The sequence below is a fragment of the Pongo pygmaeus genome, chromosome 13, assembly GCF_028885625.2.
Source record: "Pongo pygmaeus isolate AG05252 chromosome 13, NHGRI_mPonPyg2-v2.0_pri, whole genome shotgun sequence".
NCBI classification, from domain to species: Eukaryota; Metazoa; Chordata; class Mammalia; order Primates; family Hominidae; genus Pongo; species Pongo pygmaeus.
The window spans coordinates 121,768,510-121,783,967 of record NC_072386.2 but is presented as its reverse complement, the minus strand read 5'-3'; the positions used below and the strand labels follow the sequence as shown (position 1 = coordinate 121,783,967).

At 51.7% G+C, this 15,458-nt stretch overlaps 1 protein-coding gene across 1 annotated transcript in view; it reads right to left on the bottom strand.

Annotated features, from left to right (window-relative positions):
* Window positions 1-15,458, bottom strand: part of LAMC3 (laminin subunit gamma 3) — an 83,967-nt gene that overhangs the window by 2,808 nt on the left and 65,701 nt on the right. Inside the window, exons 21-27 of the mRNA XM_054501494.2 lie at window positions 14,161-14,295; window positions 12,795-12,942; window positions 10,869-11,018; window positions 8,008-8,110; window positions 4,492-4,691; window positions 2,629-2,775; window positions 2,434-2,533 (exon numbers count right to left, since the gene is read on the bottom strand). Coding sequence (XP_054357469.1) covers window positions 2,434-2,533; window positions 2,629-2,775; window positions 4,492-4,691; window positions 8,008-8,110; window positions 10,869-11,018; window positions 12,795-12,942; window positions 14,161-14,295 — 983 coding nt within the window. The remainder of the gene's footprint in view (window positions 1-2,433; window positions 2,534-2,628; window positions 2,776-4,491; window positions 4,692-8,007; window positions 8,111-10,868; window positions 11,019-12,794; window positions 12,943-14,160; window positions 14,296-15,458) is intronic.

Below are 15,458 nucleotides of genomic sequence, written 5' to 3'. Positions count from 1 at the left end.
CAACGCAGGAATGGTTGAAGAGAGTGTCTGCTCCACGACAGGGCCTTAGGTGTCGACCAGTGGCTACCTGCATGCACTCTGAGTGACTTGGACCCGCAGGTGAGCCACGGCTTCCCCACCAACTGGCTGTGGGACCCTGGGCACATTATCTAAACTCTGTGCTAAGCTGGGTGTGGTGGCTGTCTCCCGTAATCCCAGCATTTTGGGAACCTGAGGTGGGAGCATCCCTTGAGGCCAGGAGTTCAACACCAGCTTGGTTAACATAACGAGACGCTGTCTCTACAAAAACAAAAATAAATAAAAAATAAAAATAAACTCTCCACGCCTCAGTTTCCTCATCTGCAAAATGGCAAAAGAATAACTGTCGCTGCATCAAAGAGTGAGTGTGAGAATTCTGTAAGATCACGTGTGTGAATAGCTTAGTGTGGGCCTGGTGTCCAGACAACGTGCAGAGCGTGGCAATTCTCTCTCCTCTTATTACGAATGAAAATTGAAAATGCTTGCTGCCACATGGGTGAATCTTGATGACTTTCTGCTAAGTGAAATAAGTCAGTCAAAAGAGGACAAATAAGGCCAGGCACGGTGGCTCACGCTTGTGATCCCAGCACTTTGGGAGGCCAAGGCAGGAGGATCACTTGAGCCCAGGAGTTTGAGACCAGCCTGGGCAACATAGGGAACATATTTTTTTGTCTCAAAAAAAAAAAAAAAAAATTAGCTGGGTGTGGTGGTGCGTGCCTGTGGTCCCAGCTACTTCAAAGGCTGAAGTGGAAGAATCGCTTGAGCCCAGGAGTTTGAGGCTGCAGTGAGCCACGATTGTACCACTGCACTCCAGCCTGGGTAACAGAGCAAGATCCTGTCTCCAAAAAAATTTTAAAAGTACAAATACTATATGATTCCAGTTATATGAGGTCCCCAGAGTAGTTACATTTTTTTTTTTAATTAAAGTTCTAGGGTACATGTGCACAATGTGCAGGTTTGTTACATATGTATACATGTGCCATGTTGGTATGCTGCACCCATTAACTGGTCATTTACATTAGGTATTTCTCCTAATGCTATCCCTCCCCGCTCCCGCCACCCGATGACAGGCCCCTGTGTCTGTTGTTCCCCACCCTGTGTCTGAGTGTTCTCATTGTTCAATTCCCACCTATGATTCTGAGCAAGTTCTTTTTTTGAGACGGAGTCTCACTCTCACCCAGGCTGGAGTGCAGTGGTGCGATCCTGGCTCACTGCAACCTCCACCTCCCAGGTTCAAGCGATTCTCCTGCCTCAGCCTCCTGTGTAGCTGAGATTACAGGCATGTGCCACCATGCCCGGCTAATTTTTTTCATATCTTTAGAAGAGACAGGGTTTCACCATGTTGGTCAGGCTGGTCTCAAACTCCTGACCTCAAATGATCCACCCACCTTAGCCTCTCAAAGTGCTGGGATTACAGGCATGAGCCACCATGCCTGGCCCAGAGTAGTCAAATTCATAGAGACAGAAAGTAGAACGATGGCTGCCAGGGGCTGGGGGAGGGAAATGGGGGGTTAGTGTTTCAGGAGGACAGAGCTTCAATTGGAGATGACGAAAGTGTTCTAGAGATGGGTAGTGGTGATGATCGCACAACAATGAATATACTTAATGCTGCTGAACTGTACACTTCAAAATGGTTAAGATGGAAAATATTATGTGTCTTTTACAATTTGAAAAAAATACATGCTGTTCTTTTCAGCCCAACTGCCCTGTCTGCTGTCTCCTGAGCCTCCCCACAACACTGGGCCTCTACGACCTTCGTGCCTTGGGAGGTGCTGTTCCCTTCATCCAAAATGCCTCCTTGCTAAGGCCCATCTTGAGTCTGACCTCCTTCCTACGAGCCGCTATTTACTCACTCTCAACATACACCACGCACCGTGGTAAGCGCTTTCTAAACCACCCCACTGTTACTCCCATTTTCCAGATGGGGGATCTGAGGCTCAGAGAGGTGGAGTGGCTTGCCCAAGGTCTAATGGCCAAAGAAGGGACAGAGTCAGACTTGAATCTTAGTCTGATCCCAGACCAGCACCTGATGCCACACTTTCTGCCATGACAGTCTTTCTTCTTCTCCTGAACCCTCAGCTCCTGAGGGCTGACCTGCTCACCCGGTGCCTGTGGGTGTTCTTGCCAATGGTGAGTTTTCTGTGTGCCCCCTGCCCTGCCCCCAAGAATAGAGGGCCCTGGAGGCACAAAGAGTTACTCAAAGTGGACTCACTTCTAGATGCCAACCCTGTCTTACATGGCAAAGGGGCCGGGGCATGGTTATAAATGCTTGTGATTGACCACAAAGATGGGGATGCGGGAAGCATGGCGATGAGGACAAGGAGGAAATCTTCCCCAGGACTGGAGCTCACAGGAAGATCCTAGAGGTGCCCCAGGGACCCAGGGGTTCAGGGCCCAGTCTTGGGGCCTCCTTACCCAGCCTGGCAAGCAGCTCTGACAAGGCCTCGATGTCCTTCTCCAGTGAGATACGCGATTCCCGGATCTGCTGCTCCATCTCGCTCAGCCCAGCACCCACCTTCCAGGGGGAGGAGGAAGAAACAGCTTGAGTGGTGCCCCCACCCGGGCTGCCAGGGGCAGGAGGTGATAGGGTGGGGGCCCTGGCACACGTACCCGCTCAGCTTCCTCCAGCTCCTGTCTGTGTGCTTCAGACGCCAGCGCCTGCCGGGACGCCTGTTGGAGCGTGGCTTGCGTCTGGCTGGTGAGCCGGCTGGCACGGCGGTGCGCCTGTTTCCCCTCCCTCAGCAAGGCCTTGGCAAGCTATGGGATGGGTGGCAGTGGCAGGGAGAAGAAGTGAGTGCAGCAAGTCCTTTTGGAGGTAAATAGCTCTTATGGCAATGATGCCAAGCAGTCCTCTGCACCAGGCAGATCATTCATTCATTCATGCATGTACTGAATGCAGGCTAAGTGCTGGGCACAGTGTAGACTGCTGGATACTACCTGTTTCAGGAGGAGCAATTCTAACTATTTCACAGATGAGGAAACAGAGGCACAGAGGGGAGGAGGGGCTGGCCAAAGCCCGAGGGGCATGACAAGAGATCAAGCCTGGGGACCCCTACTGAAAACCCAGCACTTTTCCTAGGCACCATAAAGACAGTTTCCTTGGTGTGTGAGCAACAGAACCAGCAACAGAGCTGGGGAGATACGCACTGATTAGAATTTGGCACCAATTTTTAAAGAGCCTAGTTAAAATCAGCCAGGGCTGGGTGCAGTGGCTCATGCCTATGGTCCCAGCACTTTGGGAGGCTGAGGCAGGAGGCTTGCTTGAGGCCAGAGGTTCAAGACCAGCCTGGGCAACATAGTGAGACCCCAGTCTTTTTTTTCTTGAGGCAGAGTCTCCCTCTGTTGCCCAGGCTGGAGTGCAGTGGTGCAGTTCGGCTCACTGCAACCTCCACCTCCCAGGTTCAAGCAATTCTTGTGTCTCAGCCTCTGGAGTAGTTGGGACTACAGGTGCACGCCACCACGCCTGGCTAATTTTTTTTGTATTTTTAGTAGAGACAGGGTTTCACCATGTTGACCAGGCTGGTCTCGAACTCCTGACCTCAAGTGATCTGCCTGCCTCAGCCTCCCAAAGTGCTGGGATTACAGGAGTTAGCCACCACGCCTGGCCGAGACTCCTCATCTCTACAAAAAAAAAAAAAAAAAAAAAAGTTAGCCAGGCACAGTGGCACACACCTGTAGTCCCAGTTACTCAGGAGGCTGAGGCAGGAAGATCACTTAAGCCAAAGGGTTTGAGGCTGCGGTGAGCTGTGATTGCACTACTGTACTCCAGCCTGGGTGACAGAGACCCTGTCTCTACCAAAAAAAAAAAAAAAAAAATTGAAGCTGGGTGCAGTGGCTCACGCCTGTAATCCCAGCACTTTGGGAGGCCGAGGCAGGTGGATCATATGAGATCAGAAGTTCGAGACCAGCCTGGCCAACATGGTGAAACCCCGCTCTACTAAAAATACAAAAATTAGCCAGGTGTGGTAGAGCAAGCCTATAATCCCAGACACTCTGGAATCTGAGGCAAGAGAATCACTTGAACCCAGGAGACGGAGATTGCAGTGAGCTGAGCTTGTGCCACTGCACTCCAGCCTGGGACACAGAGTAAGAATCTGTCTCAAAAAATTAAGAAAAAAATTAAAAACAAAAAGGCAGGTAAAATAAATAAATGCAAACTTCAAAATGACAAAAAAGAAAAGAAAAACCTAGAAGTTTAGGCAGGAAAGCCAGCAGACCCGGGTGTAAGTCCTGGTTAAGTTCATGAGCCTGGCTGCACCTCAGCGTTCTCACCTGTACAATGGGGACAGCGATGACACCTATTTCATGAGGAACCCGCAGGCTCACCCCCGTGAAGTCCCTGAGCTAAATGCCTGGGCCCACTGAGCAGTGAGTGAGTGCGGAGTAGTCAGCACGGATGTCGGGAAGGGGCCCGCGGAAGGGTGGTCCTCCCGGGAGGCAGGAGGCCACTGTTGCCACAGCCACCGCCCTGACCTTGGCACTGTCCTTGGCCAACAGCTCTGCTTCTCTGCCCTTCTTCTTGGCACTGGAGGAAAGAGGGGCCGCATTTCCCAGCATCCTCTCCGCCTGCTTGGTCTTCCTTCTCGTGTCTGCAAGGAGTCTGTCGCTGACGGAGTCTGCCTTTCTCTGCAATGCCGCCTGGTCCTTGGGCCGGGGAAACTGCAGCTTCATTCCTGCAAACCCGGCTGAGGCTGGGTCAGGGGAACTGGGCTCACGCCTCCAGTGCCTCCCAGGCAGCCGCTGGCAGAGCTGCCTGGCTGGCCACAGACCCTTGGACAACGAGTGGAGGTTTGAGGTGCATGCAACCTGCGTATCACCTTTTCAGGCTTATCCAGGAGAAAACAAAAGCAAGCGAGACCCAGATATACTGCTCGGGAAATTTTGAGATGAGTATTCATTCTATCAGGATGTCTATTAAAGTCAAGGAATTACATGGTGGTCAATGCTGGGGCCAGTGGTCAGGGCTAGCACAGTCCATGGTTCCGTCTGCTCAGCTCGGCATTTTCATGTACCGCCTATGTCTAAACAATGCTTTGAGGCAGTGTATAGTGATGGGTAAATCAACAAATGGATCCTTACCATGGAAAACCAAGAGTCTGATGTAACTGGAGGGATGAGGAAGGACAGAGGAGAGGGAGAAGTACCAGAAAATCTCGATAATGACATTGCAGAAACCAAATGTTTGATTGACCACTGAGCTTTCAAGCAATCAAGACAAAAAGGGAAATGTTACAATTCTCTCTCTCTTTTTTTTTTGAGACAAGGTCTCGCTTTGTTGCCCAGGCTGGAGTGCAGTGGAGAGATCTCAGCTCACTGCAACCTCCGCCTCACGGGTTTAAGCAATTTTCCTGCCTCAGCCTCCTGAGTAGGTGAGATTACAAGCACACACCATCATACACGGCTGATTTTTTTTTTTCTTTTTTTAGTAGAGATGGAGTTTTACCATGTTGGCCAGGCTGATCTCAAATTCCTGGCTTCAAGTGATCCACCTACCTTGGCTTCCCAAAGTGCTGGGATTACGGGTGTGAGCCACCACACCCAGAGGAAATGTTAGAATTCCCATAGATTTTATTATCCAATAAGAAGTAGTTTATTTATTGGTAAACAAAGAGACTATTTCCTTTCCTTTCAGATAACATTCTAAGAGAAATTTAGTCAGGAGCGGTGGCTCATTCCTGTAATCCCAGCTACTCTGGAGGCTGAAGCAGGAGGATCAGGCCAGGAGTTCAAAACCAGCCTAGGAAACATAATGAGACCGCATCTCTACAAAAAGACAAAAGCTTAGCTGGGCATGGTGGCACACACCTATAGACCTAGCTACTCACAAGACTGAGGTGGAAGGATCACTTGAGGCCAGGAGTTGGAGGCTACAGTGAGCTATGATTGCACCACTGCACTCCAGCCTGGGTGACAGAGTGAGACCCCAACTCAAAAAAATATTCTAAAGGAAGTTTATCATCAAAAGAACTGATTACAGGCCGGGCACGGTGGCTTATGCCTGTAATCCTAACACTTTGGGAGGCGGAGGCAGGTAGATCACCAGAGGTCAGGAGTTCAAAACCAGCCTGTCCAACCTGGTGAAACACTGTCTCTACTAAAAATACAAAAAAAAAAAAAAAAAAAAAAAAATGCCGGGTGTGGTGGCGGATGCCTGTAATCCCAGCTACTCAGGAGGCTGAGGCAGAAGAATCGCTTGAACCCAGGAGGCAGAGGTTGCAGTGAGCCGAGATCGTGCCACTGTACTCCAGCCTAGGTGACAGAGTGAGACTCTATCTCAAAAAAAAAAAAAAATCACTTATTACAGTGAACAAAGTAAAAGTCCATTTTTAAAATGAACAAAGCCTTCTAATCTTTGGGGGCATAATATTATAGAATTGTTCCATCCAGAAATTAGACCTGCTTTGCTCCTTGCACACAAAATTGATGTTTCTCAACATGTATTCTGGGGAGCCCTAATTCTCCACGGTGTTAACAAACGTTAGGGGGAAGTGTCAATTAAGTTGAAAGTGAAGCAGGTTTCTTTATTACAGGCCTTCTCAGAGCCTTTAATATTCTCAAGTGTTCTCTGTAAGACCTCAAGAGGATGCTGCAGCAAGAGACAGTTCCTAAACTTATTTGAACACAAACCCTCTCTTGGCAGAGCGTATCAATAGGCTAGGAGACCCCCGGCCACACCCTGGGGAAGACTGCTCCACAGTTCACCTTGTGAATTTTCCTTTTATCCTGAACACCAACTGAGCACAGCCCAGCTGGTGGTAAGAAAGGGTGTCTCTAAAATGGGATCAGAATGGGGAAAAGAGCCTGGGGTTAGAGGTTTGAGGTTAGCCCTCCTGTGGATTATGGGAGCAGTGCAAGGAAATTTCCATCCTCTACATACAAGAACGTTCTCATTCTCAGAACCGGACAATGAGAAGGTAAAACCTTGTAAGGTAGTGAGCTCCCCCATTGTTGGAGATAGGCAAGCTGAGGGTGGATGAGTCCACTGCCAGGTGTGAGATTTGCAGCAGATGACCTTAAGACCTCTTATAATTCTAATGTTCCTAACATTCCATTATTATAAGTCATTGAATGTACCTTTTTCTAAATATGACTCTAGATACTTAAGCACACACGGCCACGCCTTTCCTACAGGAAGTCCCCAAACGACGGGTGACTAGGACTTCAAGCCACCAGGAAGCTGGGGAACAGGAGCACTGACCAGCACATCCTCTGCCCCAGAGGGGCTGGGTCCACAGCCAGAACTCCATCTCTTCTGGGCAGTGGGCAGGGCTGGGGAGGGAGGCCATAGAACAACAGCAGAAGCCTGACTTCTGGCCTCAGACCCCAAGAGACATCTGGGGTTCAGAGTGTGTTCCTGCCTTATCCAGCCCGTTGGATAAGGAGCCACAAACAAAGGGTGAGGGGGCTTCTCTCTGGAGCAAATTGGATATCACAGAAGCCCATCACACAGGTGGATACTTGTAGAATCGTAATACTTGCTGGCTTCTATTCCCAGCTTAGCTCTGACCCAGGGATGAACAGCAATTCCTTTCCTCAGCCTACCCATCTGCAAAATGGGGGCACTGGACTGGCATCAACCCATAGCTCCTTCTAAAGAGAAACTCCATTCACTTCCCATAGCCCCAACTCAACGCTGGACCCGGACAGCCATATTTGTACCAGATAACTAACTGGAGCCCAGGCGAGAGTGGACTTGACCTGGTTGAACAGCCAATGATGTCAGAGTCTCCTCTCACTTGGTCTGGAGGGGCTCTCCATGTGGTCTGATGACCTGGGGTGTATGGGATAGCCACATGGGCAAGTCCAAGGTGAGTGATGTATGAGATGGGGCAGGATCCTGAGAGGTGGAGGGAAAGTCTGCTTGGCTTAATTAAGCCCACAAGACCAGACTCCTGTCCTCTGCAAGCCTACCCTGGCTGAGGCGAGAGTTGAGTGGCTGTCAGGGGCATTTGTCATCACAGAGCCTAGTGGTCAGCTAGACTCACATACCTTCCAGGTCAGCCAGCAGAGTCCTGGCTCCCATGACGGTCACTGTGGCAGCCTGGACAGACGAGGAAGCCTGGGTCAGGGCGGCTCTGGCCTCCTGATGCAGCTGGAGAGAGACGAGGAGAGGCTGGGAGGCTGGCTCCACAGGTGCAGGGCCCGGAGGCAGCTCAGTGGGCACCAAACCCACATATATGGGTGCCCAAATCGTCACCAAATCCCTGACTCTGGGTCACGCTGTCCACCAGGAGCACCTGATCTGTGTTATTATACAAAAGTTGAACTCCAAATATCTCCCAAGAGATATCTGTCCGCAAAAGCCTGGAGGAAAACTGAAACACTAGAATTAAAGGAAGGAGAACACCTGGACATCTTTTCAGAACATGTTCTATTGGCCAGGCACAGGGGCTCACGCCTGTAATCCCAGCACTTTGGAAGGCCGAGGTGGGCAGATCACTTGAGGTCAGGAGTTCAAGACCAGCCTGGCCAACATGGTGAAACCCTGTCTCTACTAAAAATTTATTTAAAATTAGCTAGGTGTGGTGGTGCATGCCTGCAATCCCAGCTACTCGGGGAGGCTGAGGCAGGAGTATGGCTTGAACCTATGGGGCAGAGGTTATAGTGAGCGGAGATCAAGCCACTGCACTCCAACCTGGGTGGCATAAAGACTCCATCTAAAAAGAAAGAGAAAAAAAGAAAGAAAGAAAGGAAGGAAGGAAGGAAGAGAACACTGTTCTATCTCAGCAAGTGGATGTGAAAATCACAAATCTGTTTATGACACCACCTTGACTTATGGAAAATCAGTTTCTTCCCCACTGCCACTCAACAGGACTAGATACACTGAAAGAATTTGGGTCTGATAGATGAGTGGGTAAACAAAACGTGCTTCATCCACACACCGGAATATGACCGAGCCTTTAAAAGGGAGGAAGTATAGATCCAGGCCGCAAGGCAGGTGAACCCTGAAAAGATTATGATAACAGGACGAAGCCTGACACCATCAGCACGTATTACACGATTCCGTTTCTGCAAAAGAGCTGGACTAAGGAAATCTACAGAGACAGAGAACAGAGTGGAGGTTGCCCGGGCCTCGGGAGTGGAAATGAGGAGTGACTGCTGAGTGGGCACGGGGTTAGGGGTGGTGAGAATGTTCTGAAACTAGACTGAGGTGGAGGTGGCACAACATTGTCAATGTGCTAAAAGCCATTGCATCTAAAATGGGTGTTTGTATGCCACGTGAATGTCACTGTAATTAGAATAAATAAATAATAGAGTTTGAGAAGCCACCTAGTACTGCCTCAGGCCTATTCTGATTGCTTATGGGGTGGGGAGGAGGATGAAGGTATGGGTGCTGTGGTGGGGTGAGGCATCCGTAACACGCTGGGGCCTGGCCCTGACTCCTGGGGAAGTCACCTGTCTTCTTGGCAACCTCACCCTGGACAAGGGCAGTGGACCATATCAGCAGGTGCTACCCCGGGGCAAAACCAAGCTCCCCAGGTAAGCGCTGGGCACTGGGCTCAGCTCTTCAGATACATTCTCATGCCTCACAGCCAGCCTCCTTATCCTGTCTTTAAAAGGAATGGAAACCAGGTGTGGTGGCTCGTGCCTGTAATCTCAGCATTTTGGGAGGCTGAGGTGGGTGGATCACCTGAGATCAGGAGTTCAGCCTAGCCAACATGGTGAAACCCCATTTCTACTAAAAATATAAACATTAGCTGGGCGTGGTGGTGCGGGCCTGTAATCCCAACTACTCTGGATGCTGAAGCAGGAGAATTGCATGAACCCGGGAGGCAGAGGTTGCAGTGAGCCGAGATTGCGCCACGCACTCCAGCCTTGGTGACAGAGTAAGAGTCTGTCTCAAAAAAAAAAAAAAAGGAATGAGGCTGGGTGTGGTGGCTCACACCTATAATCCCAGCATGTTGGGAGGCCGAGGCAGGTGGATCACTTGAGGCCAGGAGTTTGAGACCAGCCTGGCCCACACGGTGAAACCCCATCTCTACTAAAAATACAAAAGAATTTAGCTAGACACGGTGGCACACACCTGTAGTCCCAGTTACTCTGGAGGCTGACCCAGGAGAATCACTTGAACCCGGGAAATGGAGGTTGCAGTGAATCGAGATTGCGCCACTGCACTCCAGGCCAGGCAATAGAGCAAGGCTGTGTTTCGAAAACGAAATTAAAAACAAACAAAATTACCGGTGCAGCTGCCTTGGAAAGTGGCCGCTTCTCTGCAGCTTTCAAATGAGCCACGAATGAACTAGAAAATGAACTCATGAATGGAGGCATGAGCGAGAACGATCCCAGGATGGTAGGTGTGGCCCCAGGTGCGGGTGCTGCTGCTGCTGTCCTTTGTCAGTCTGTCCATCATCTCTTCTCAGGGTATCAGGGTCCCCTCCCCTGCCTCAGGCTGTGTGTGGAGTTTTGCAGGAGGCACCAGAGGGATGGACAGAGCTACTTCTTTTTTCTTTTTTTTGAGACGGGGTCTCACTCTGTTGCCAGACTGGAGTGCAGTGGCGCGATCTCAGCTCACTGCAACCTCTGCCTCCTGGGTTCAAGGGATTCTCCTGCCTCAGCCTCCCAAGTAGCTGGGACTATAGGCACGTGCCACCATGCCTGGCTAATTTTTTGTATTTTTAGTAGAGACGGGGTTTCGCCATGTTAGCCAGGATGGTCTCGATCTCCTGACCTCGTGATCCACCCTCCTCGGCCTCCCAAAGTGGTGGGATTATAGGCGTGAGCCACTGCACCCGGCCGGACAGAGCTACTTCTGTTTCTGCCCTTCTCCCTCCTGCAACCCTGACCCCGGATCACCTTCAGGGTAGCCCCAACCTCTCCCAGGTCCCCTGCTTCAAAGTACAAGAGCTGACCTGTGTGAGGGGTCCTGTTTGCCGTAGCGCCGCCTGGGCAGCAGCCTGGAGGGTTCGGGCAGCCTCAGTGGCCATGTGCTGTTGTGATGCAACTGTCTTCTCCAGGGCCTTCGCCTTCAGGCCCAGGTCTTCAGCCCGGGACTTCTGAGGCTACAGGGAGACAGTGGGCTCAGGCAGGGCCTGGCAGGAAAGGCAAGCAGCGAATCCTCTACTTGGGGGAGGTGCCCTGCTGGGCTGAGGCAGCGGGTCTGCCCCTGGCTGCCAGCCCAGAACCCAAGCCCCCTGAAAACCTGGTGAGCCTAGCTGATGCCCCAGGTAGATCGGAAGCCGAGAGGCAGGAATAGCAGGGGTCAGGCTTTGTGTGAACCCCTGGAGGCAGAGGGCCCAGGGCGAGAGGAGCCAGGCTGGGGAAGCCCTCACTTGGGGCTCAGATGACAGCCCTACCAATTTCTAGCTGCGTGGCCTTGAGCAACCCAGCTAACCTCCCTGACCCACACTGCCCCACTGCAAAGTGGGAACGCTTCCCCAGCTCCACAGTCCTGAACTGAGATCTGGGGGCTGGATGGCTTCAGAATGCAGAATTTCCCAGACTTTAGAGAACTGTGCAGGTGCTACCTACGACCTAACACCCTCAGTGGTGTTGGAAGCAGAACCTGGGCTCAAACACACTAACAGCTGTGCATTATTACTCTCCGCACGCAGTGGGAGGAGAAAAGATCTCAAATAAGCAGCCTTGGGCATCAATCTGGGTTAGCATTTGTCCCAAATGCATTTTTATAAGCTGAGTTTTTTTTTTTTTTGAGACAGAGTCTCGCTCTGTCACCTAGGCTGGAGTGCAGTGGCGCAATCTCGGCTTACTGCAAGCTCCGCCTCCCAGGTTCACGCCATTCTCAGCCTCCCGAGTAGCTGGGACTACAGGTGCCCGCCACCATGCCTGGCTAATTTTTTTGTTTTTTTTTTTTTTAGTAGAGACGGGGTTTCACCATGTTAGCCAGGATGGTCTCGATCTCCTGATCTCGTGATTCGCCCGCCTCAGCCTCCCAAAGTGCTGAGATTACAGGTGTGAGCCACTGCGCCCGGCCAAGCTGAGTTCTTTAATGTTCAGTTCGAGTTTTGGGATTTCAGGATTACTGAATCGACACGATGGACCCAATTAATGCAGAGGTGATGAGTATAAGGTGATGGGCACAGAGGGGCCGGCCAGCTACCTTGTGCATTGCTCCCAAATCTCTGTCCAGCTCCCATGGAAGCAGCCTCGAAATAACCTAATGGGTGAGTTCCATGTGACAGACTGAGGCTCAGGGAGGGAAAATCCTTGGCTGAGGTCATAGAGCTGGAGTGGCAGAGCTGGGATTGCATCCCGTGTCCATCTGGTGACACTGCTCATGTCATTGTAAGGAGGAAGAGGCCCCAGCCTTGACATTATCAACAGAGAACAGTTGAGCTCTGACTCTGCCAAGCCCCATAGGTAGGTTATATCATTTGACTTAGCTGTGATATAGTTAAAAATGAGCCACATCACCTGCTTCTGCCTGGGCCCCACTGGTTTCTCCAGCTGCTATAATAGTTTTTTTCTCTTTTTTTTTTTTTGAGATGGAGTCTGTCACCCAGGCTGGAGTGCAGTGGTGCAATCTTGGCTCACTGCAGCCTCTGCCTCCCAGGTTCAAGCGACTCTTCTGCCTCAGCCTCTCCAATAGCGGGGGTTACAGGCACGCACCACCACACCTGGCTAATTTTTGTATTTTTAGTAGAGACGAGGTTTCACTACATTGGCCCAGGTGGTCTCAAACTCCTGACGTCAGGTGATCCACCCGCCTCGGCCTCCCAAAGTGCTGTGATTACAGGCGTGAGCCACCGTGCCCAGCCTCCAGCTTCTATAATAGATCCTCCCGACCCCACACGGAGCTCTGAGACAACTGAGCTGACCAGAGCTCCCAGGGAAGCCAGCAAGGCCAGGTACGGGGCTGTATCTGTGCCAATTCGCTGCACGGTGGCCAACACGCTTTCCGCTTCAGGCAGCACTTCTGCCATAGCCGTCCCCAGTGCTTTCTGGGCCGCCTGGACCTCCTGGTACCTGGGAGGAAACAGAGGCCGTGGAGCTGGGTGCAGAACTAGCCCTCCCCATCCCTGTCTGGGCCCCAGGCTGGAGCCACTGGTTTGCAAAGGCCTCTGCCAACTTCCCAGGCAGAATAGCAATCTGCGGGGTCGGTACAGCTGCCTCGGAAAGTGGCCGCTTCTCTGCAGCTTTCAGATGAGCCAGACGGGCTGTGAAAGGACCACATTCTTGTTGCTGCATCATTCAGCTCAGCCACACTTTGCTGAAAGGGCTCTGCTTGGTTTCCACTCAAGAATCACATGTTTGCAAATGTTTGGCTCTTCTGGGTGAATGGCGAAGAGGAAAATGCCCGGTGAAGTGGGGAGCACAGTGGCCCCGGTCCCGGTCCTGGCTCAGCCATGCCCTTTCCAGAGACCTTGGGCACGTCCTCACCACTGATGAATGGAGAGCCCTGGGCTGCAGGATCCCTATGGGCCCTTTTGCCCGACGGGCCTGTGGTCTATAACCAATCAGCTAGGATGGGTTTTTTGTGCTGACCAGCTGTCCATACCCTGTCCCACCCATTCCTCCCCGACAAGGGCACCGCTGGGGTGGAGACCTCTGGCTTCCCTCCCATCCCTTACTCCTCCTTAGAGAGCCATCGCCCTGCCCCTGGGGTGGGTCATGTGACCTCCCCCCAGCCATGCCGACTGGCTCAGGGCTGGACACCTGATCTAAGTGGAGCCAATCCCATTCTCGTTTAGGAATGTCAAGGGGCTCAGCAAGATGCTGGGGAGTCTGCATGAACCTTTAAACTGAGAGGGACAGAAGGGGTCACCAAAGCAGAAAAGCAGAGCTGGCTGTCTGCAGAGGCAGAGAAAGAAGCTGGTGCCTCAGAGGAGCTGCCCTGGGCTGGGGCGCTGGGGCCCCAGGGGGTGCCAGGGGGTGTCAGGGACTGCGGCAGAGGGAGAGCGAGGGATCTGTTGCTCTGGGTTCCAGTTCTTGTCCCTTCTCTTGAAGAGGCTGAGTTGCATCCCCCCAGGCAAAAGTGGGTTACTGCGACTCACCACCTAGTGGGCCCAAGACCCTGTGGCCCCACTCCGAGGGGGATGCAGACCCAAGACACCCCAAGACACCAACGACAAAGAACGTCGGGACTCCAGGGAGCTGGCTCTGGAACCAGCAGCCTCTGGCTAGGCCCTGTTGGCTCCAGGAGGCCAACCCCAAAGTTTCTACCCACACCTGGGGAGGCCTCACCTGTCCTCCAGGTCCCGCTGGGTCTCTAGAGCCACCCTTCCCTCCAGCAGATTCCAGAGAAGCGCGTAGCTGGTATTGGAGGCGAGCAGGGCCCTCCGAGCAGTGGCTGTGATCTTGGTGGCGGTGTCTCTGTGGCTGTGTGAGGACACCCACCTGAGCATCACCAAGGGCTCGCAGGGAAGGGGCCCAGGACCAGAACTACGCCCCTTACTACACAGGCCTCCTGCTGCCCAAAACAGAGGACAGCCACAAAGACGGGTACGCCTTTTCCACCTTTCTGTGTTACACACTTCAAGGACTGACAGGAAAGGTACTCCATGTCCTGTTCCTGTTACACAGAGACATAGAGTTTGTGTCTGTTGTCTTGGCATAAGGATTAATGGGACTTTTTTTTTTTTTGAGACAGAGTCTCACTCTATTGCCCAGGCTACAGTGCAGTGGTATGGTCTCAGCTTACTGCAACCTCCCGTCCTGGGCTCAAGCGATTCTCCTACCTCAGCCTCCCGAGTAGCTGGGATTACAAGCGTGCACCAGTTAATTTTTGTATTTTAGTAGAGACGGGGTCTCACCACGTTGGCCAGGCTGGTCTCGACCTCCTGTCCTCAGGCGATCCACCCACCTCGGCCTCCCAAAGTGCTGGGATTACAGGCGTGAGCCACCGCACACAGCCAGGGCCTTATTTTTTTCTTTTTAAGAGATGGAGTCTTACACTGTTGCCCAGGTTGGAGTGCAGTGGTGCCATCACAGCTCACTGCAATTTCTAACTCCTAGGCTCAAGGGATCCTCTCGCCTCAGCCTTCCGAGTAGCTGGGACTACAGGTGTGTGCCACCATGCCCGGCTAATTTTTAAAATTATTTTTGTAGCGACGGGGGTTTCACCGTCTTGCCCAAGCTGGTCTGTAACTCCTGGCCTCAAACGATCCTCATGCCTCAACTTCCCAAAGTGCTGGGAATACAGGTGTGAGCCACTGTGCCTGGCCATAGGACCTTTTGTCACACTTGAAAGCATCTCAGTTTGGACAACAAATTGTACAGTGACCCCAATATAGACAGCATAGAAGAGAGTGGTCATGACAGCCTGGGTTTGAATCCTGGCTTTATTGCTTCCAAGCTGTGTGTCCTTAGGAAATTCCTTAACTTCTCTAAATGTTTTCTCATCTGTAAAATGAGTCTAAGGTTCCTGGAGCGTAGCTAAAGGAGAAAATTGTCACAGATCCTGTGTTTTTAGGATCTTAAGCTGCGTTTTTTTTTTTTTTTTTTTTTTTTTGAGATGGAGTCTCACTCTATTGCCCAGGCTG